This window comes from Harpia harpyja, chromosome 22 (assembly GCF_026419915.1).
Source record: "Harpia harpyja isolate bHarHar1 chromosome 22, bHarHar1 primary haplotype, whole genome shotgun sequence".
Classification (NCBI taxonomy): Eukaryota; Metazoa; Chordata; class Aves; order Accipitriformes; family Accipitridae; genus Harpia; species Harpia harpyja.
Genome location: NC_068961.1, coordinates 11,189,213 through 11,213,736, shown reverse-complemented (window position 1 = coordinate 11,213,736; position 24,524 = coordinate 11,189,213). Strand labels below are relative to the sequence as shown.

At 39.0% G+C, this 24,524-nt stretch overlaps 1 protein-coding gene across 3 annotated transcripts in view; it reads left to right on the top strand.

The window, feature by feature from the left end:
- Positions 1–24,524, top strand: part of GABRG3 (gamma-aminobutyric acid type A receptor subunit gamma3) — a 335,488-nt gene that overhangs the window by 270,058 nt on the left and 40,906 nt on the right. For all 3 annotated transcript variants that reach the window (XM_052773978.1, XM_052773977.1, XM_052773975.1), the window contains one exon: positions 12,406–12,543. In XM_052773978.1, coding sequence (XP_052629938.1) covers positions 12,406–12,543 — 138 coding nt within the window. The remainder of the gene's footprint in view (positions 1–12,405; positions 12,544–24,524) is intronic.

The window sequence follows — 24,524 nt, the reverse complement described above, 5'->3', positions numbered from 1 at the left end:
TTAAATACACAGCAGGAGAAGGAGACAGATGGGGGAAAAGGAGATAATTAAAACATATACCTCTTCCAAAATACTTTCAAGGAAAGGCAATGCTATAGATCGGAAACAAAATCCAGAACTAAAATTTAAGATAAAGACGGAAGCCCAAAAGGGTTAAAGTAATGTGAATGCAGAAGACTCGGAGTCAGCAGTGATCTGGTTGGGACACATTCTGAATCATCTTCAAATGAATGTAATTGGCATGAAACAATACCATGTCATGGCAAAGTTAGCCATTGCGGTTGAAAAACCTATGCTCGCTAAGAAGCAGAAAGCAGTGTCCAGGAAGCCTCCGTGATGACAGATTTTGGCCTGCCAGTAGGCTGAAGGATGAGATCCCCTACTTGTCAGTGTCCTTGGGCAAAGCCATTTGAGCAGTCTAAGGCCCAATTAAATACAGCATCTGCCAAATCACTGGGTGGTAGTAGGGAAAGATCTTTTGGGAGGCATGCTAAAATAAGTAGCACTGCTGGAGAAATATGTGATGAAGGCAACACAAAGGAAATTACATACTACAGACAACATCAGGAGAGCCTGTTGAGACTCAAAGTAAAGGATTTGAGCTCCACAATATGTGTGGTGTTAGGACTGGATGAGGCCACATATCTAATTTTAAGAGCAGGTGCTCCTTTCCCCTCCCCTTTTTTGTAGGACCAGTCCTCTCAACCCATCGGAGTAGTGCAGTGTTCCCAGCATCAGCAGCATTTTTGACTGCAGGAGCAGTGAAACTAATGAAGGCCAATATCCCAAGGGCATGCAACTTGAGGATGAGTGGCCTTTCTCTGATCCTTAATAAGGCTGCAGCCTTTTCCTCCTTGGGGCATTATTAAGAAATGTCTCCCCTGTTTGGGAACTTCTTTTTACAGATTATGTAATATCTGAGGCTTACTTTCTTCTGTCAAATTTCAATAAAATTGGTGAATGGGTGCAAAAGTTATTGAAGCAAGGACAGATAACACGCACATAAACACAGACAACGAATATAATTACATAAGCCTCATTTCCTAAGCAAACCAAGCTAAAAAAGATTTAATTACTGTAACTTGGCCTAGAGACACATGAAGCAAAACCTGCTGAGGTTTTGATTTTCTGACTGGTTGTTTTTGTTTTTTTTTTTTTAAATAGTTGCCAGTATGATTTATACAGGGCCTGGAATAGCTGTGAAATGGCAGCCGTGAACTTTTCAGGAGAACAGTGTTCAGACTGGCGCTGGGATATGAGGAGTAACAAGAGTGCAGAACAATGGGGAACTTGGGAAGAAACTGAAATTTGACCTCTCCCAAAAATTCCAGAAGAGGAATTTTCACAGATAGCATCTTGCACAAAGTCTTATGCACAAACATAGCATAATGTTTTATGATTTTTTTTTCCCCTAAATATAAACACACAAACCCCATTTTTTTAAAAGGGTTTTCCATGAGCTGGATATACAGATAATATTTTCTTTCAGAAACATGGGCGCACATTTTGGAAGAACAAAGGATTCTGACAGAACCTGGCAACTGCTTTGTGAAACTGGCATCACTGCCATTTTCACTGCTGCAGGAAAGGCAGTTTCGCTGTGAATCGGCCAAGGGCCAGAAAGCACCTTTGTCTGGGACAGGGCTGTCAGGCTCCCAAGGCTGCAGCTTGGAGCGCCCTTGTAGCCATGGCATTTGGGGGTTTTGAGTTGTGGCAGCTGCCTGATGCCCTGGAAAGACTTGGGGGAGCCGTAGCCTCTGGAGGAGTCAGAGCTATTGGAGGCAGCTGTGTTGTGTGCTGATGCACAATACTGCTGCTTTAAAGCTTTAGCGGAAAATGAAGCAGCACTAAACTAGGTACAGTTGGTATGTAGACTTATTTCAGGTAGTACCTTGTTCTGAAACAACGTATTGAAGAACTTGATTTTAAGGCTTCTCAGTTAACTACAGACAAAGCTACCTGCGAACCTAAGAGCTGAGGAATACTGCCCCACAAGGAAAACTGAAATGCATGAGAGAAGTACAGCTGATATCTTTGTTTTAACAGGTAAAAATATTAGTGAGTTGGCTTCTTCAGTCTTACCTCCACAACAGCTCTTCAATTTTAGAGTAATAACTGATCATCTGAGGAGATTTAGATCATGATTAGTATCTGGGACCAGAAATTGAGAAAGAAACTACCAGGAGACTCAGAATTTACACTATTGTGTACTGTGAGATGCTGAGATTGACAGTTACTGTGGGGATCTGGGGAGAACAGTAAAAGAGCATGACTCCTCAGAAGCTTTAGAAAGAATGTTTGAGCTGAGCTAAAGTAAAGCTAACCAAAATAACAGTTTCATGTGCTTGAAATAACATACCTGGACAAGAGATTAAGGCATTGAGATACACAGATACATCACAGAAAGATTGCTGTGATCAATACATGCACCTCAAAAGGTGAGAAAAGGCCATGAAGAATACTTGGACTGGTGTACTACACAGGAGCATCGGCTAATTTCCTTCAGCAGTATCCTGAGAGCAAATGAGGTACAAATACTAGAATTTGGGGGGGAAGGGGGGGCGGAAGGCATTAACTGGAGAAATAACAGCCCTGAAATGCTTGGAAAGTAAATGACAAACTAAGGCATCAATAAATGCATCCAGAGAAGAGGAAGGCCAAATTTAGTGAATGTAAAATTAATGTATTTACCAATTCATCATACCACTGTCGCTGATGTTTAAATGAAAACAGTGCAGTGCTCTCACTAATTTAATTGAGTGTGACTATAAATATGTCAGACTCAACAAAGTGTCCTGTTCATCTGAAACTTCATTTTGTCAGATAATTTCTGATAAGATGTTATTAAGAACAGGGAGATTACATCTTAGCCATGACCTTTCAGGAACTGTTCTTTTTGTAAGTATGAGACACAAAAAAGTATGTTAACATTTATCTTTGGTTGCCTAGTCTTGCATGCTGTGCCAATAAGGTGCAGACAAGTCCTAGGGAGCTAAAGTTGAAAACTAGCAAAATATTTTAAAAGAATACAAATCTCTTTGTTTCTTTACTTTACAGAGCTATAAAAACTTATTTTTTGTGAATTTTAGTGTGTTTGCAAATGACTATAAATGTGTGTAAGTGACAATAAATCTACATACAGAGTGATAATAACTACATGAATAAGCAGACACCACTGATTTCTTTGTAAATAGCTGATAGACTGAAAAAAAACCTGACTGGAAGTACCTAGTTGTACATAAATAATTTTGGTTTTCCAATGTCAGTTCACATGTTAAGTTACACTGTGATGCAAAACAAAGAAATGAGTCTTTCGAAAACAAATATTTGTATGAGCTTTTTTTTTCAACAGCAACAACACTATTTCATGAATCTTTTAAAAGCTAACCCTGCTTAATCTCAAGCTTAATGAAATTTTCTGTTTAGTTTTGAGTTTATGCTGCAAATTATTGTTTTATTCTATGAAATGGCAGTATTCAGGAAAGACACTGTGTTTTCAGTTTTGAGTGTTGTGTTGTTTTACCTTTTATTATCCATTTGTGATGCATTCTGAGGAGACCTATAAAAAAGTCATTATAATCTTGTATGGAAATCTTTAATTCGTAACATGCTTCCATTAATGCTACGTTGACTGAGCATAGTACATTTCTGATGGCTTCTGTAAACCCACAGGCTTTGATGGTGTAGCTCCTGTGAAGCCTGAAATGGGTTTCATGGCAATTCAGAAAAAGCATTGTTGATAACTAGATTTTCATTTTCATGGGTCTGAAAATGTACAGTTCAGGCTAGTCACAAACCCTATGGACTATGTAAGCTGAATATATAACTACAATGACTTTTGTTAATTGAAATTGGATAGAAAATTTCTGTACATGGGATAACGTGGATAGGTTGTAGTGTATAGAAATACACTACAAGAAGCGTAAGCCTAAGAAGCTGGGCATTGATAAATGGGTGGATGCTAATACTTCTGTGGATGCCATTACGATCTCATTGTAACAGCTACCTTCAAGTTGTGAATATATTTTTTTTATCTATGTTTACTCAATTATCATTATTATTTTGTATGAGAATACAAAGTCCTCTTGCCTGTTTTTAGAAATGCAGGCTGTTCCTTCCCAGTTCTGTTTATATACTTTGTACAAGAAATAGTTTATTTACTTATATTTACATGTTGATAATAGTATACTTCTCATCATAATATTGTATTATTTTACTGCTAATGGATATCCCTCTTTTAGTTGCACTCATACTTAACATATACATACTAATTATTGAGTAGCAGTTGGAAGATAAGGATTAAGCATGTTTAACATAATCTTTAAATACTGTCACATCCGTGTGAGAAACACAAAATGAGTTCTCAGTGTTAAAAAAATCTTCATATCAAGTGTTGAAATAAAAAGCTTAGATGATAGATTATTTGTCAATAAAAGGAATAAACCTGTAAGTAAATTGTTCTCTCCATTCCTCCCCACTTGCATGGACTAAAAAACTTTATGGGTGTATTTTCTTTCTTTTCCTGGGCTATTTATGGCTGTTTTGTTTACTTTACTAGAGCTCTGAGTCTCCATCGGAATCTCTCCTTGTCCATTATATGTTGTCAGATGAGCCAAAACACATTTTCTCAGCACTTTGTATAACAAAGCAGTGGATGAAGTAAACAATGTTATCTTTCTCATCAGCATAGTCTTAAGGAAATCTTAGTAGTCCTACATGGAGGATACAGTTAATTATTGCCATTAAATGGGTAAAGGCAAGATTATTTTATTAATACAGCTGAAGTTGATAGTGAGCATTTATGGGCTATTTTTAATTCACTTCACATATATTTGTGTTAAAAAACTTTGATGGAATTTACTCCATTTAATTGACACAGCTATTCTGCCCCTAAATTTGAGGTGGCCTACATAGTCAGTAGAAAAAAAAGGTATTTTTAAAGTCCTCTAGAGAGTGGTATTCCTCCACTCCCACTGGGGTGTTTGAACTCAGTTGGCCAGCATCTTTTGGTGGCACTACTGTCCATCCTAGTCATAAGGAATTTAAGTACTTGCTTTAGAAGGGCTATGTCACTAAGGATCTTCAATATAAGTGCAGTTTAAATGAATGGAAGAGGAAGGCTGCATCCTGACTATAGAGAATGTCAGCAGATCAAAGAATTGCAAATTTGACAGATATTCCTTTAATAAACTGAGAGGTTTATGTTCCTTTTTGGCTATTTTATAGCTTTGTTTTGTAAATTGTCCAAAGCAATCGCTACTAGGTTTGGTTTTAAATTCTGATGCCAGGAACTTTGACTTGCTCTGGTTTATCCAAATATTTTTCATCTGCTCTATTGCTGTGCTGTTGGCTTCCTCCTTTTCATAAGGCTGAATTAAGAGTCATCTTCTATACAGAAAATTGTCAGTGATTGCCATCACCTACATCTGTCTGAGATCCTACTTGAGTATGCATCCACTCAGACTTTGCATATCTCAGCAAAAATCCTGGGAAGCACCTCAAAATTTGCCCTCAGCACATCCAGCACAAAATTCATGTTTAAATAGACATGAGAAAGTCTTGCATGCAGCTTAATATTCTTCGATAGTCAGTTACAAACTGTAAAGAGAAGTGATTCTTCCTTTCTCACTTGAGTTTATGCAGTCAGCCAAACACAAAATTTTAGCTGCTAAAATATTCATTTTGCACTGTTAGTTTTCTATTACAGAACTCAATGTACATAGTCAGCAGTACAATAATGAGGCTGATGTCTCAGCAGTAGTACGTAGCTCTTGAATTCTCAGCATCATTCAGTCATTGTTGTAGGCCACATGAAGTCGATGTAAAAGAAGGGAGAAGAGATGAGACTGCCAGCTGGTCAAATCTCACCCCAAATCCTCTGGAAAACAGCAAGTGCTCAGGTGAAGCCTCTCATGTCTATGCAGAGCTGGCCGTGGTATATAAGATCTAGGGCAGGGCAAAGCCAGCAGCACAGGATCCCAGCAGACTGAAAGGCCATCTCTTTGCCATATATTTCTGAAAATTTCCTCTTACTTAGAATCACCATCTGCAGTCTCACAGCCAGTAGAAATATGAGACTTGGTCTACATTACCAAAAATTATCTAAACCACATTATGAATAAAGTCTTGGATTATTCTTTATCTGTAATGACACAGAAGTGTGAAGCATCACAAGATCATTATGAAATAGCTGTGGTAGCAATGAAAAATCAGTACAAGGAGCTGGAAAATGAAATTGTGTCTCTTACTGGCATCTTTGTTTATAAGCAGAAAACTTCTAAATATGTGGAAAATAGAATGAGTACGTATTCCAGAATCATTCAGATCAGGAGAGAACTTGAGCTGGGAAAACTGATTTCAAGACTTCAATTTTTCTCTGCAAGGCATTGCTATTGCAGAAAACCGAGGGTAAAATCTTCACGTTTTTCCATACATAACAGAACAGGAGGTAGGGGTGAAGTATCCATTCTGTAAAAAGCATGAACAAGACTGCATATGGCTAGGCAAGGTTTCCATGTATGTCCTCACTACACTGATCTGTGCAAGAACTCTCTCCTTAAGAGAAGGTACAATTTATGTCCAGTAAGCTACGAGCAAGGTGAGCCCATTAACCATTAATGATGTTAGGAATGGGGGTGCAATATAGCTAAATCAAAGGAATCTGAACAGTTATCAGGTGTTCTAATTACCAGTGGAAAAATTTGTGAGATAATCTGCTGGCCAGAGCAATGCAAGCAGATAGGCAAAAGCAATTGCTGCACATGAGGCTTCTGAAAATTGCCTTTCCAATGAAACTGTTAGCAAAGAGTAAAAATAAGTATATAAATAACAATGCATAGCAAAACATTAAGACAGGCTATGACACTGGGGTTTTGTTTTGGTTTTTATTTGTGGGGTGGTTTTTTTTCAGAAGAGGTGAAGGCATTTGTAGAACAATAGAAAAGTGTAATTATAAGGACAATATATGATAAAACCAACCATTTTCCAAAACCAAATCATTCTTGGTACCAGTTGCAAATGTGTCAAAAGGGAAATTGTTTGGTGAGCGTAAGGACAGAGTACAAAGGTATGATGACGCAACAGAATTGCCTTAGTTTCTTAATGTAATTTCAAGCTATTCCACCTATCCTTTAGAATCTGATACTTGGAACAGGGATTTTTTACTACTAGGGCTGTGTGTGACAAAATCATAGCACCCCTATATGAGAAGTATCTGTTAAAATTTTGAAAGAAAACTATGATTTTTTTCAGAAAGTGAATACATGGAAAAGCCACATCTCAAAACATCTTCAAGGGAAAACTTCTGCCTCTCATTCCAGTCCAATCCTGTTCATTCTTCTCTGCCTTCCTTCTTTCCCTTCTCATTTTCACCTTTCTATTCTCTTCTCTGTTTTCTCTGACCCAATATTACAATTTGTCTCTGAGTTGCAAAAAATGAGGAAAATTATTACCTCCTACAAGAGCTGGTTTACAGAAAATCCTTCTTCTGGGACTTGCTTCTCTGACTGCAACACTTCTTTTTTCCTCCTTTTTATTTTGAAGGCCCAAAAGATGCATTGATGCCACAAGTTCCTCCCAAAAACTAAGCTAAAATACAATGTATCAGTAAATTGTATCAGTGTTCTAGCACTTCTCTCAAAAAACAGAAATAGGTCAGGGTAAAAGAATAGTTAAGCATTACTGTTGATGACGGTGACTGGATCCTCTAGTTCCTAGCCAAAGTGATATCATAATCATATTAAAGCATAAGTGTTACACATACATGGGGTTTCGCAATACCCCTATACATCGGCATGATCTATCCCTGCTTCATATTAAAATTAGTTCCAAAAAGTCACAAGGCCGGTCTTGGCTGGTTTTTGGGGTCGACTGCTGCTTCTTATCAGGGACTATCTCCTGCCCCAGCCAGCCTCAACAATGCAAACGTTAAGCATCACTTCTCATCCCCTTGGGCCAACAATGCAAACGTTAAGCATCACTTCTCATCCTCTTGGGCCATGTCTACCTCTATTGAAATTTCTTTAACTTCATTATAAGCTAGATAATTATTAAACAGTTCTTATCTACATCCATATATCTACTATATCTACTAAGGTTCCTTTGGCTCCCCGTTTCATTCTCAGAATCCAGCTATGTCTTTCAGACATACACTCCTGTCAAAAGCATCAGCCCCCTGGAAGATACTTAACTGAACTGATCCTTTCTTGCCTGGTTCCCCCACATTTTCATCTTTGCTGCTGCTTTCATTAACTCTTCATCGCATGCTCTGAGCATACAAATTTTTCCAAGGCTAATAAGGAGAGATGAACTTCCTTGTTGCATTATTCCTTTTTCTACAAGCTGGGTCTGCCTGTGTTATGTGTGAACACAAAGTGTGGGGAACCAGCAGTAAAATAAACTGATTTCACAGAGGTTGAAAAGTATGTCTGAAGAGATAAAAGAGGTTGGGTTTTTTCCATGCCTCTGTCTTTCCATGTCTTGGATACATTTCTAAGGAAAGTTTTTTAGACAGAAACTGGTTCTTCAAGTGGTCTGTGTCCTTTTTGACATGACCCCCTTCCTGCTATCTTCTTTCCACCCCTACTCACTTCCTAAAATAGACTCATTATCATAGAAAAGAAAGTGAAACAAAGAAATCAAACATTGATTTAAGATGCCCAGGCCAACAGCATTAGAGAAATCAAGGTTAGAGGCAGTATGCACTAACAGGCATGGATACAACCATCAATGGTTGTATTATGGAAATTGCTGATTTTCCATCAATGTGGACTCCTGTAGCAGATGTGCTTCACAGCCACTTGACACCAGTTCTCATGGCTATCTTGTGATTGCATATGCCTCTCACAGCCTGGAGATGTTTCTGGCCTTGGCCAGCAGTTTGGTGGAGGCTTCTGCACAAATCACTCAGTCTCCCTAGAAACTGAAGCAGTATGAACATGAAGAATGAAGTTTAAATATTTTTAACCTGTCAGTTATAAATTATACGGTGGTGATGTGAGAAGATGTGGTAACATGAGTTCAACTATTCCAATAACAAAAGGGAAATAAAACAAAATCCAGAGAATCGCACAGGTTGTCATGACAATTTGTCTTTCTCTTATAATAGGTTCACCTCCAAAACAGCAAAAAGTGCATTTATTGTTTATCCATGTTTGCATTACTGAAGTTAAAATCAGTGGTACACTTTGAAAACGTGTATGTTTAAGCCTATGAGTAAAGCAACAAAGGTACCAGTCATTTGTGTTAACTGGAAAAGCCATTAAGTATGTTTGGTGAAAGTGAACAGGAGATATTACATGGATATTTTCTACTGGGCTCTTAAAGAAATAACTTCAACCAAATTTGTTCTGGACTTAATTTTACAAAGGCACATAGTACCAAATCTTACAAAAAGCCAAATGGTCAAGGTGCTCTCTGAAAGTCTTTGACAGGGTAGTGTATAAATCCAAAACCTGCAGAAGATGCAAATAGCTACAGCACAACGTACAAAATAACTACCAAGCCAAAAAATAGGAGAATTTAAAGGCAATCAAGTAAATTCATGGAAGGGAAAATGAAGTTGTTGACATAGACTTTGATTGAGAAGCTCCTGAGTTGCAGGTTGCCAGAACTTGGATAGCTGTAACACAGAACACACACATGGTTGTCTTCTTCCCATGCCATCCCCCTCGCCATCTTACCAGCACCTGGGGGAAAGCCTCCAGGACCTCCTGGAGCCTTGCCCTGCTGCAGTATGGATATTCCTACATAACCTAAAGCAACCTGACAGAGTAAATACACTTGATAGCAATTTGTTCAGCGTGGATGGCTTGAAGCCACAAGGTCAAGAATTTAAGGTAATTTGCTGCCATCTTTCATGCTAGGGAAGTGAAAGAAAACAGACATTTCTATAGATAATACAGTCTTAGTTGTGTTGCGGGCTGAACAGCAGAGGTTGCATTTTCTTGTGGAAGTACTGAAGTCTCCAATTCTGATATTTTCTAAAATTAAGCATTTAGAGGGCTAGAAGCAATTAGGCTGTATACAAGAAATATTAGATATCACTGAAAGAAGAACCATCATGAATAGTCCATTCTGTAAGTTAAATGAATCCTAGGAGTGATATACTGTCCAAGTAGATGTGTCATTATTCCATAAGAAGTATTATATCTTTTAAATGAATTGAAAAGTGAAGTCACCTGGCACTGGAGCAGAACATAATAGCAGTTATTTAACAAGTTGAAACAACTCCCATTGAATCACTAGTACTTATCTCCTTTGATGTAACCCAACCATTTTAAGAGCAGATGTCAGCAACTGTAGATTAAGGGGACTACTATTCAGAGAGCATGATGGTCTCCCTGAAGTCAGTTGCTTACTATTTAATGGCAATGAATAATACTGAAAGTAGTTATTCTGAAATGGAATGTCTCTCTTCTTAGTTAAAAATATAGGAAAAATCCTGAAGGATGAGTCTCATGAACTTGTTCCTGACTACATGTTTTTTTAGGAAAATTTGGAAAAAACCGTAAAAAGTTAATTTTGGATCAATTTAAAATAATGTATTAAAAAATAAAATCATTGTTACTTCCAGGATATTTGAAACATTTTTACTTGCAATGATTATGGTGAAATTTACCTGAGAAAAGGGGCCCCATCTACTGCCTGCTACAAAATCTGCAAATCAGCACTTGGGGCCACAAGTTCTGCCGTGGGAGCAGGTACAACAGAGCAAGGGTTTCCTTTCCTCCGCATCAGGAGGCAGGATTAGGATCCAGACCACATGGCAGCCCACCTCGTGGTCCTGATATTGCTTTATGGGGAGGAGGTGGTTCTGCCACCACCACCTGCTGTGAGGGCACAGCAGCCACAGCATGGCGAGGAGGCCATCTGATGCTTCTTCCCTCCCGATCAGCAGGGAAAAGATATCAGAGTCTCCACAGATAGCCCATTTGAGAAGGCTCCTGAGGTAAAATAGGAGCCAGGCTCAAGAAGATTTCAGAGGATGCAGGGCTAAGACTTGGAGGCCCTGCAAAGCTTGACTTCTTTCACTGTACCTCTGCACCCTCTGACATAATCTGCCAGACACAAAAAATTAACCTTTAGATCAATCTTGCAGACTGGCGCAGCAGAATTGGCAGTGAAATCTGCTTGGCAGCAAGAGTTCTCACGGAGAATGGCAGGGCTTGTGTTTGTTACTCAGTCGGGTCCTTCACGGGTTATTTCTTTATTTACACTGATGGGAAACATATGGATGTGGCATTTTGAATTAACACATAACACGTTAAGTCATTTTCTACAGATTAGAACTGAGGGACTGGTGGGTGCTGTGTTAGTGAGAGGGATAAATGAGGCCATGCACACCTTACAGCAGTGCCCCAGCAGGGTGGGACCTTAAACAAGATGAAGATGACACTCATAGGAGGAAAACATCAAGGAAATAGCACCACGATGAGAGAAGTTGTTTTGCAAAGCAAATATAAAAATTTATCAGTATCCAATGGGAAAAAAATTACTGATGAGACAGTTATAGTAACTGGCTATTGTTATTGATAGGCTTTTCATTTGCCTTGTAATCTACATCTACTATATTAATTATTAGATGAATAAGAATTTGTTGTATTATGCACTAGAGAACAATCTAGTTTTAACTAGCATGGGCGTGCTGTTGTTTTCTAGATGGTCTATTATTATGGTTTAGGCTGGTTGAAGATTTGTTGTTGCACTTCTGTTGGAAAATGCCATTCTCTAACAAAAAGGAAAGTAATTATTGGCATAAGGATTAATTATGACTACTGAGTGCTAAATTGATAAAGGAAGACTTTCAGAAGCTATTTCAACTGTAGAGATCAGGTGATGTCTCATTAAATACCACAGTCTTTAGAAGTAATATGATGGCATAATCACTTTAAAAATCTCATACTAATTAAAATTTTGCTTTTTGCACTGTATTGAGCTCATTTCATAAGTACAGTAGCACACGCTACATTAGAACTCTTGCCACTTTTATAGTTGTTTACATCTTACACTGACAGCCCCTGCCCTTTTTTTTAATTCTGCTGGTTTGCAGAACTTCTTCAGAGCATATGTAAAGCAGTATACTTCTGTGTCTGGACCTCAAATTAGTACATTCAACTGCATCTCTGAAGAGATCTGCTTCTGATAGAACAAATCAGAATTTTTCTCCATTGGAAAAAAACAACAATTGTGAAAAATCATAGTTTTGCCGATATTATGACACTATTTTTGTGTGCCATACTCTTAAGCTGAATTATACCACCAAACTCACTGAGAAAGCATCAGATGAGAAATTTTGGTATTCTCAGATAGCTTTAAATCAGTGAATAGATACTGGTTTGCAATACCTTTTTTTTTATGAAATGCAATATATTTTTTTTTTATTTACTTATTTATTTTAATTTCTAGATGGCTACCCTAAAGAGGAAATGATTTACAGGTGGAGGAAAAACTCAGTGGAGGCTGCTGACCAGAAATCTTGGAGACTCTATCAGTTTGACTTTATGGGTCTCAGAAATACTTCAGAAATTGTGAAAACCTCTGCAGGTAAGAATGATACAAATGGTAGTGCTTGTTTTGGAAAACAAATTATTTCAAAATTTTTGTTTCAAGTTTGCTTTCGAGTGCAGTTTGATTTCAATGTGTACCAATGTTCATATTAAAACCTCTAAAGTGCAGACTCCAAAACTATTGACTCTCTCTAGATTTTTGGTAACTTCTTCTCTATTCTTTTAGTAATTTCACAAACCAAGGAATAAATGCTAACTTGACATGGCTGTTTGTTATATAATTGAAGTTACTATATGATTCTCATTCCTCAGCTAAGTTTATTAAGCCATTCTTGCATTGAGATATATGTTTTCACCATAAATTAAGGAGAAAGATTTTGAGCACAATGGTAGGGTTAGTGAAATTGGACACTTTCAATAGTAGTTAATCATTCAGACACAGGTTTAGTATTTTTCTTAATATTTCAAAGGCACTCTTTATTTCTCAGTTGATAAATGTCTTTGCTAGTGACCTTAACAATTGATTGTAATTAAAATCTAATGATGCCTATTTTATTTCTTCAGAAATCTTGCTGTTTCTTATAATAACAGCAACATAGGAGAAAGAGACGTATAAATAGAATACATTATTTGAACTGGATAAATTCTCATAAAATTCAAACAATATCTAAATTTCATACACAACTCTGCAGTTAGCTCTGTGATTACCATTTGGTAAGTCTTCCCCCAGCAGCAGAAGGAACCTGCTAGAAGCAACCTTCTGCTTAACTGGTTGTGAATTCTTGAAAAATCAAATTAGATTTTTTTTTTTCAAAATGTAAGCAGAGCTAAGTTATTCTTTTGGAAACACTGTGAATAGTAGTAATAATAAAAAATTATTAATCTGTGAAACTACTGCTGTTGGGTCATGGCCCACCCACTAACATCAGCAATGTATTCTCAGGACTGGATAGAGATTTTTGTAACGAAGCATCACTAAAGCTTTAGTGAATATTTTGGGCTGGTAGTTTAGCAGAACAAAATGTTGCAACCAGCGCACACTTAAAAGTTCTATTCTGTTATGACAAATCCTTGTAGTCTGTAAGTTTCTCAGGAATGCAAATTTCCCATAAGTTGATACAGGAGTTGGTGGATAACAGTAAAGTACAAAATACCAAATCATCAAAGTATCTGTGTATGCAGCCATGGAGCTCATTGGAAGGGATGGCAGGAATAGGAGAAAAAGCCCTGCTCTTTCTGCTTTGCTCACATCTGGATTGATGCCATCCTGAGTTTGCATCAAGAACTGCTAAATACATGAGAAGAATTACCGAGACAGCCATATTAATATGTTGACAGTGTCTTGATAAACATATCTATTAAACTCTTCCTTTGCACAGAACAATCCATTTTTATAGATGTCTTATTCAAGTAAGTGAATGCTTAATGTGGAGCAAGGAAAAATATGTTTCCTATGCTCTTTTTAGTATATGCACAGTTCTTATTAAGAAGAGTGAGCTGACATGATGTTTTTCCTATTATTGCTATTTCTGCTTCTGCCCGTGCTTATGAGTGCAAAATCCAGTAGCAGTGTTAAACTGAACCTACTGGAGCCATCACATGATATTTCTGTTCTCCTAAAGGCATCACACTGGCAGAAAGTTGTTGGCAAACTAGAGTTTATTCAAACACTAAAAAAACCCCAGACAACGCTATCAGGAGGTTGTGGAAACTAACTTGGAAGAAACAATGTAAAATGTATGAGTCAGATCGTCATCCGGTGTTATTAGGTAGAAAAATGAGTTGTGCATCTCAGCAGATGTCTGAGAAGGGGTTCTCAGTCAACAAATATATGAAAGATGTGAAAAATAAACCCCTGAGTTTGCACAGGGACCTGAATTTGCATAGAATAGACTCTCTGGCTGTTTTTACATTATAGTTTAACATTAAGTTTCAAGGCCAGATTTACCGAACATGGACAGTATTTACTGTCAGGAGCAAACCCAGGCCAGGACTTGGGAAAACTAACAGGCACATTGGAATACCTTGACTGTGCCCCATGCTATAGAGCAAGGATTCCCAAAATGGAGGGAGGGGGGCAAGACACAACCCACCTGAGACTCTGCAATCTCTCAGAGACAAAATTTAAGGTAATTCTGAGACTACCTGCTGTAAGTGTCTAAGTATACGTGAACGAGAAGAATAAGAAGGCATCTGTGCTGTGGTACATGCCTATTTACAGAAGAAAAGTATCCCTATCCAGGAAGTTTGAGAATTAGGGAACCCCCAAAGCTGCTGTTTCCTACCTCACGGACAATCTCTGATGAATGGAGGTGGCAGCTGCTGCCTACAGGTATCCCGTTTCCTTTACAGCCATGCCGTGGGGGCCACAGGTGGTCAAAAAAGAGATGCCAGGTTCTGTCATGGAAGATCTGTGTCGTATTTACACTAAAGCTGTCCGGAGAGGGAGGCTGCGCTGAGGCTGCCCTTAGGACGCTATGGGTACAGGACCCCCCTCGACTTCAGGCTGCTCCCCAGAGACTCCAGTCCCCACCGACTAGCCTCTGGGTCTGTGTGGGGCCCCTCTGAGCCATGCGGGAGCCCATAAAGGCCCCACCAGCCGCTATCCCTTTGCAGACGCAGGACAGAAAGGAAGAGCGGTGTTGTTCAGAGTGCTGCACAGGGAATCATTCAGAATCATGAGATGGGGCTAGGAAGAGGGAAGCAGGCAGGATACCAATGGCAGCTAGTATCCAACGGCACGGAAATATACCAACGGCAGGGAAATTATGGAAACTACTATTACACAGGGCATTTAAAAGCAGACTAGGCAAAGTATGAAAAAATGTACTGCAGGGAGCAGCCCTCCACTAGCAGGAGATGGATTCAAAATCCTATCTTTTTTTGCTTCTGACTTACACCTTTCTGCTGGTTTATGACACTATTACTTCTCACTAAATTGTGTGTTCATCTATAACGTGAGAACTGCCGCAGCATTACCTACCCATGTCTGGTTCAGGGATGCCTTTTTTAGCTCATTTTCAGCAGTGTTCTGGCTATAATGAAGAGAGGTCACACTGACCACATGGCAGCATGCTGCTCTTCTTCCAGCATTTGCATAAGTCCTTTCTTGGTAGTCATTTTCACCACAAAATTACTAGATTTAGTACTCAGCAGAATTCTGCTATTTGATATTGCAGTCTTTCCAAACCTTTTCAGACATCTAAATAACCTTTATGTTAATCTAGGACAGTTTTAGAGGTACACAAGTAGGAAGCCAGCTGTCACAAAAAGAGTATTTCTGAAATCTAAGCAAGATGAGAAATGTCATCTCCTGCCTTGAACCAGCAGTGGCTTAAAGCATTGCCACAGTGGTGTGCTTTACTCCTGCAAGAAGACTATCCTTTTTTACAATAATCTCGCAGCCAAAGTTTTCATTGCCATCTGGAAGAGGTGTTCAGCTTTTTCTTGAGGATTTTTTTGAATTTCATGCTAAGATACAAACACAACCAGATAAATATCTACTGCGTATGGTGCTTACATGGAATACACAGCAGAAATCACTGTGCTGGTGCTGTGCTCATGAACCTTTATCTTACACCCTAAGTAAGCTCTCACCATCAGGTGATATCAAACTAATCCACAAGTACTGAAGAATTCTCCTGTTGCCATCTGGCAAGATACTCAGATACTATAGCAAGAGTATACTCTTACTACAATGTCAAATAAGGCTGTCAAAGATAATTAAAGTAGAGGGAATACTAAGTCACCTGGCACTGAGCTGTGAAAAAAAGGAGGAACTGCATGTAAGGAGAAAATGCTCAAATTTTAAAACTGCGAATCAGCCAACAGAAGGGTGACCAGGAAAACAGGAGTGGGAGAACTTCATCCTTAAAAGCACTCTGTGTGTGTTTCCAAGTCCTAGACTTTCCAAGTACACTTGGGGGGGGTGGGGGGGGAGAAAAAACCCCAAAACAGAATCATGAAGGAATCCATGAGTAAAGCTCATGGAGTGAGCTGTAGTGTTGCTTGCACTTTTCTGCTGACATGTCCCCCAGGAAAAGTCTATTCCTTCTTTTTTAACCTCTCAATTTTTTACACTGCTAGATAAACACAAAGACCTTGTAGCTACTGAATCTAATTTTCATTTACTTGAAAACTTCTTTGCATCATACAAGTCCTATTTGTGTTTTTCCTCAGATGCCTTTAGCCTGAGAGATTTTTGCAGTCCAAAGGAGCCTTTGCATAAGTAAGTTCAAGATAATTCATCAGAAATAGAAAACTCCATAAAAGTGCCCTATTAAAAAACTTTAATAGCTGATCATTGCAAATGAAATATACAGAACCAGACAGAAAGTACCATTTCATACATTCTGAATAACCCCCAAGCATCAATATCCAAATGCAATAAATAGCCATAACTACTGCCATAAAAAGGTACACCTTTGCATACATACAATGGATGGGTGACGATTAGTGGAGTCTGCCTGTCCATGCAACTTCTAAATTGTGCTTTATATTTTGTAACTGCTGTTTCATCAAGTACCTCAGCTTACATGATGCTCTCAGCCCTATATCACAGGGCTGCAAAGCAAGGTTATTATCTGTTGTCACAGATTCAGATAAAGCTCCTTGGGACGATGCTAATAATAACACAAGTGCATACTCTGTTGCAGGGGACTCAGTAAATGGCAAGTAAAAAAATACCATAGAACAAAAATAAGAAAGCTTGTCTTTTAAGAAGATGCAAAGACCTACATAAATAGCTATTGGCAGAAGAAGGGAGGAATAGACATGTTTTTATAGTGAGGGCAAATTTCACTGGGGCGGGGGGGGGCTCATGAAGTCAAGGGATGGATCAGGCGGAGACAGGCATTAGCCGATGCTGCTTTGCTTTGTCAGAAGACCAACACACTCCCAGAGATTTATCCAAAGGAAAAGACGCTCATGTGCCTAGCTCTTCTACTAGGTGAGCAAAGAAGAGCTGGCTTGAGAAACCATTTCAAAATTGGCACTTCTTCTTACTTTTTGCTGTTAAATGCTCCCGGATCACTTAGCTATAGGCACAGAGGGCCCACGACGAGTACCCACAGCAGATGAGCCAAGCTGTCCAGTGGCAGCCCGGGGTTCAGCGAGCAGTCTAGCCATCACCCCATAAGTCTGCGTTGTTGGGGCAGGACCACCACCCAGCCCAGACATTGGGTTGGCAAGGCAAGGCCAAGGTCGGCAGCAGGCAGCTAAGCTCCTCAGCTTGGGGAAGGGGTTGCAAGGAGGGTGGCAGAGAAGGATGGTCACAGGCTGATCAGGGCGACTGGAGCCTGTTGGCACACTCACGGCCCTGACAATGAGTGGCAAAAAATGCATGAGATGCCATAGTTGCTGAATGTGGTTGTGTCTGTGCATATTTGTTTTTAATGATCTGATTCAGTCACACCCTCTCCTGTACCAGCTAACTGATCTGAAAACATTTATTTAATGAATATTCATGAAACTTTTGGGTTTTAAAGTCATGACGTTTTTTATCATCTGTGTGCTCTTCCCAGGACAAATGTGAATTTGGTTTTTTTTTCCTCAAATAAGAAATTCAGTGGGATCCCGCACACACTACCTCAGCTGGCTGTGCTACACAGACTGTCTTTAATCAGATGGCATCCTGAAGCAGACAAGTGGAGACTCAGATAAATGCATGGCATGGTTTGAAAACAGTGCCTACTTTTACCTACCTGGCATTGCAGGAGCTTTGCCTCTTTCAGTCAGGGTATCGCATAATCTCAGTTGCTTTAATTGTTAGACTTTGGTTTACAGCCCTCCGCAGACATCTAGTCTGGGTTCCCATGATTCCAGACAGTGTCCTCTCCTCTTCAAATACTGTCCCCTCCTCCCCTTATCCCATCTTGCCTGGCTCCTAATGTGGATGCAGAAGGGGAGAAGAGAATTTGCCTTTTTTTTTTTTTTTTTTAAACCTGGCACGAGTGGAGTGGCAGCTGGATTCTATCATCTCAGAACCTGCTTTCCCCTGATGCCAGACAATATCTTCTGTATGTCTGGCATTTGTGTGTGGAAAAAGTCTGCCTGGCAATCCCCAAAGAGGTAGAACAGAAGATGGTTTTGGTGGGAGAATTCTCCATTGCTCTGCTCTCCGGCTCTTCAGTTCCCGCACACCTCCACCCCGTTCTCGTGGTTGTTGGATCTTCCTTTGTATCAGGTAGATGTAATTATCCTCGTAGCTGTCCTTGGGTTCTTGAAATTTGTGGTCTGAGTTTTAGACGTTGCAAACATACAAGCTGTGCTTGCATTTGTTCCCAAGGTTCATTAAATCAGGTTTGGGCTTTCAAAAATCTCTTTCTGTCATTTAGAAGGAAATCCTAAGAAGTTAGGAATCAAGCTAAAATCCAGTGTTGCTAAAATCCTGAGTTGAGTCTTGAAGCTAAGTATAAGTTTATTTTTGTAGGTGGTAGACAGAACCATACAGGGACAGTTGATGTCTGAGGTGCTACCTTTCAGCAGAATCTGCTGTCCCCATCACACTCCTGTCTGCTTTCTCACCTTACCTACACAAACACACACATAAAATTTTTCAGAGTCCTTGTGCATCTTTTGCCCCCATGGGCCTTCATCCCCAGCATTGCCAAACTAGCAGGTGCCAGGAATGCACCCTTCAAAGCCCTTCTTGCCCAACCCTCCAGCTCCAATGCTGAAAATACCTCTGCTTGCTGCCTTCACACAGGCAGACATGCACACTGTGCTAGCACTTGCAACCTAGTTTTCACTCATCTTTTCTTTCTTATGTGCGGCTTTCTCCATAACTCTGTCCTTAATGAAATCCAGCAGACCCGGTGCAAGAACATAAAATCCGATTTAGGACTTCAAATAGGTTGAAAACACTACTTAGTACTTGAAAATAATGCCTAGTGCTGACCCACAGATCTGACCCATGGCATATATAACGAATTCACTCTTTTACTTTTTCCCTGTTCATTTTTCATAGTTCATTGTGAAATATGACTCCAGTAGCACCTTTAAATCCAGAATGTTTATACAGCTTAAAAATTACTTTGTGTGCAGCACTAAATACACATCCTGGATTTGAATTGGCTATCATTCTTTGGATCCTTTCAGAGGAACAGAATAATACTGAAAGTCCTTGCTGCTGCAATCATCTCTGGAATGAGGGAATATTGTAGGACTTCTTTTCTGACAGTAAACACCAATTTATGTAAAAACAGAAAACTAGCCTGATTATAAGAAGATTTAGCAATAATCTTTTTGTTGACAGAGTTTTTATATCTCTGATACTGTATTTGCAATAAAACAAATCCCATTTTAGCAGAGATAATCAACAGTGACTGTATTGACTTTTAAAAGATATTCACATGTCAAATGATAATTGATCCGAATGAATATTTTGAATAAGGCATAGTTTTTCTAAGAGAAATTTCAATTTTTATTTTTAACAGCAATTCATCTTGCACTGATATTGTAAACTTCATATAACAGATTCTGATAATTTTGTCATTAGCCGCTCAGGTTAGAAATGTAATAATTAAATAGCTGATTACTAATAATACTTCTATTATTTTATTAAAGTGTTTTTCTATGTTGGTTACAAGTTTGACGCTTATGGGAATCAAAACTTTTATATTGCCCTGCAAATCCAGCACTTGCCCGTTTTGTTACAAAAATGATTCACAAAGCTTATAGTAAGACAGCTTCTGAAGAGAGTGATTTATAACTTGATCTACAGCCTACTGCAGTTAATGGAGCTTTTCCCTGATGCTGGCCTGGGATCAGATCCTGAAATGTAGAAACCTGAAACTGGCTATTTACTGTGAGTAACTCTTCAGTCACTAGAAATGAAAGAAAGCCCAGCTTAATAATATACCAGTGGGCTAAGTATAACATGCTCTAAAAACACCCTTCTTCTTCTGTTTACGAATAGTACAAAAGATGATTAGAACAAGAGGAGTGGAAAGGATATTATCCCTCTCCATATTTTTTAAGGTCGGCAGAACTGCATATATAACTGGTTTCATTCTTATGCTTTGCCTTGTGGAGACAAATGCTTAGTGTCCTTTGTATAGGCCCTTACTGCTGGAAATGGTGAGAGAAATTAGAAATAAAGTAAATTTAATTTGTGGTAAAAGCAAAAGTAAAGAAACAATAGACAGTGGAAGACTTGGAGGTAGGTCTTCGCCTGCATTTTTTTCTTAAGGGAATATTCCAGTAGGGAGTGATTTTTCCTTAAAAAAACCCCTAGTTGTCCTTATTAAAGGACCTCAAGGTGTCCTTCTTTAAGATTTTCATATTGTAAGGAAAAAACCACACAGTCTCTTTCCGTTAGGTTTTTCTTCAGCTGAGGTTTTTATCTGATAGTTCCCTATTTTGGAAGTTTTGTATGTGTCTAACTTCAAGAGGTTCTTGAATTAATGTCCTTATTCAGTCATCCATTGGCAATGTTGTATTTGTCACTCTTCTTTGTACATGGAGTCCTGATCTCTTGCTCCCTTCTGCTGGAGCTACATCATTTTCCATCCCAGGATAATTCACCAGGACAGGAGGATAACAGGGTTGACTCTGTTCTCCAGTAGCCATAACCTGGAGCTTGGGGTCGTTGACCTGAGCTCTCCTCCGAGCTTGAAAGAATGACTGAATATTAAATAGCAATACCAAGAACTAGGTGAACCCATCTCAGAATTTAGCATGAAGGCTACCCAAATCACTCACTTGAGAGGTAGGGACTTTGGTCTTACATGTGCAGGTGCTTTCACCAGCAGGCCACAAGGTAAAAAGCAGAAGGCTGGTATTGCTAGGAAAAGGATTTTGGTTCCTTACTTCAAAAGAACAGAGCTGTGAATTCTTCACAGCAACAAAGGCCTTCCTAGCAGCTGCTTCTCATCAGCACTTTTTCCTGCCCAGCTTAGATGTCACTGTGGTAAGCTGCTGGCTTTCATGGATTCATTCTGAGATGCCCAGAATCCCCGCTTGCTGCAGAGAGCCACAGCAAAATTGGGTCTGTGAGGACGATTGTGTGACCAGGCATTGCCAAGTGAGAAGCTGCACTCACTTCTAGTGAGTACAAACCTTGGTCTGCTGGGCTACATTTATAAAGGCAGCAACATGCTGTCTGTGGTGGCATGAGCAGTAGGGAGAAAGGGAAGTATTTTCATAGAAAAGACACCATGACTGCAGTCAGAATGGCTTTAAAAGTGTCTTTAATACACAAAATACAAAGTGGAATTGGATTGGTAAGTTGTATTTACTTCTAAAAAGGTACACAATGTAGACTGAATATTTTGACTCAAATTGCAAAACATATCTTGAGATTTTCTGGCCTGCAATGCAGATTGATAATACAATTTCTGGTATTAATAACACCGTAATGGGGGTGGAAAGACATATTACATAAGAACTGTGAGCCTCTCTGCATTTATACAGCCAAGAACAGCTTTCTAGACTTGCTATTCCAGCACCTCTGGCTTTCATTCCTACTTCTGTGTCATTATACCACTGTATTGGTGATTTATGGTTAGCTCAATCAAGTTTTATATTAATGCAAACCGTGAAGGTTTGGCTTTTGACCAGGATTGCTACAATGTTATCTAAAAGTCTTTCATAAGCAGCAATTGTACTTAATTTAAAACTCACAGTATTGCACAGGATATTTTATATTTTATTCACTGCTGAATCTACAATCTTAATGAGAATTTTAAGATACAGAATGGGGTGACTATTCGCATGTCACAGAAAGGTGTTAAGTGTCTTTTTAGATTTTAATTTGCCATACTTTACAAAAATTGCAGCACAGTCTAGTTACGTGCTAGCAAGATCTCTCTAAAATTAGCCTTTACTCTTTCATGCTGGGGTCATGTTTCCAGATTTCTTCCATGTGGTCATGGAAGACCTCTTTGCCTCTAGCACCCTTTTCTGCAGCTAATATTCACAACATTCAGCTCTTGTTCATAATAACAACTCCATTTCAGTCAACATCTTCTGCTTGCTAGTTACACTGGCAAGAACCAAAATCTCTTCTGATTAGTTGCCTGATGCTGGATTTATCCACCGCCTACTGAAGCCAATACGCATCTTACCATTACCTGCCAGAGAGTCTGGCAAATATGAGCTACGCTGTCAGATAGCTAACAAAATGGTACAGTACAAGAATAAGCGTTTAGCAAGTTTCCAAACCTTCCAACAAATGCAACCAAAGCAATGATATGAGATGACATGAGAGAGCATTCCTGAAATGTAAGGAAGCCTGCCATGACCAGGGCTACCACAGCATCCCACAGAGAACCAGAGCTGAACCCTTGGCACTTGAGTGTGGCAGCCTGGCAGTGACAGAAATCTGGGCTGCCTTCAGTCATGATGCATTGCGGTATTTACAAAATAACTTGGGCAGAAGACATCAAATAGGCTATCACTCGTTACACCAGAGAAAGTTAATCATAGTCAACTTGAGACAAACTGAAGGTGTGCACCAGAGTTTCATTGCTTCATAGAAGTAAAATATATAATCCCAAGAGTACAGGAAGGTGGCATTAGGACAAGGATCTCAAAACATTCAAGTGACTTGTACGAAGTTCTGCCAGTGTCCTCGTGCTTCTGAACAGATGAATCCTCTTGAATACATTGCCTTCTTGAATGAGCCTTGCAAGTGAGTCAGTTTAGTCTTTTAGACCTTGTTATATAAAACAGTGGTAGAACTATAATAGTAGACAATATCCTTATATAGGATAATTCTGCCTGATAGTGGGGCATTTTCTTGTCAGCCTCTCTTTCAAAACCTTTCGCTCTTTCTCAAAATTTACCATCTTGTATTTATCCTCAGTGGAGAGGAAAATTAAAATTTTCATTCTGACGTGACCCATAAAGACTGGCATTTGGAAAACTACATTTAGCTACGTTGAAGACTTAGGTTTCTCCCCAATGCAAGGGCTTCAAAATACCGTCTACATTATGTTTCTTTAACAGAAACAATCCATAGCTACTCCTGTTCTAGTTGTTTTAAGTATCTACAACTGCAGTAAGTTCCCTTTAGCTTGTACAAATCTTTCAAGTTTGTCTTGGACCTGGGAACACCCCCCCTCCTGCACCCCTTCTCCCCCCACCCCCAAACAAAACAATGATGTACAGTGTTGTACCAAAGGAGAACAGCTTATTTTTAGATAAGTATAAAGTACAGATTTTCATCTGAGAAGTACAGAACCACCACCCACATTCTAATTCAAGTCAGTATCAAAGTTAATTGCAGACCTCCTACAAGTAGGAGCAGTTAGAATGAAAAAAACATCTGAAGAGTTTTTTGCTCCTCATGTCCACAGCTTCAGGCACATCTTTTGCATACTATAAACAGTGTGCCAAATTATTCTTTCAGTACTATTGGTTCAAAACAGAAATTTTCTTGGAATAATGAAGTAGGAGAATCATAGAAGAATTATAAAGCAGCTTGAAGAGAAAAAAGAATACTCATTTTATACCTTGCTCACTAGATGCAGGTTGCTATGAAGCACATAAAGATGTTAAAAGTGTATTGAAATTCCCATATATCTTCCTACTGTAGCTGGACACTTGTCAAAATAATGCAAATCTTTAGGCAAAGCTGAAGCCAAACTTGCAGATCATAGTTTTAATCTGTGTCTTGGTCCACTTTGGTTTGAATTTCTCTCCATCTAGTCAATTTTTTTATAAGGATACCTCCCAGAAAAAAAATACCATTAAACATGTCTATTAATATAAAACATTGATTAAAATGTCTGTTGTAGTAATACCAATTTACACACTCCCGTTCCAGACTCTCTATTTTATCCTTATTCTTCCATACTTCCACTGAGAGAGAGCAAGTCTGTCTGTTTTTCTAAATGCTTCCTTTGAGAAAAGGAAAACTTGGTAAATGTTGCCTGTGTTAACACAATAGATAAAGACAGAAGCACATTCAAATGTGAAGAAAACCTTGTTGCAGCTTATTCTTATTTGTATGAATAGAGAGATTAATTTCTAAGGACGCATCCTGAGCAGCACGTCTGAAAAAACTGAATCCTT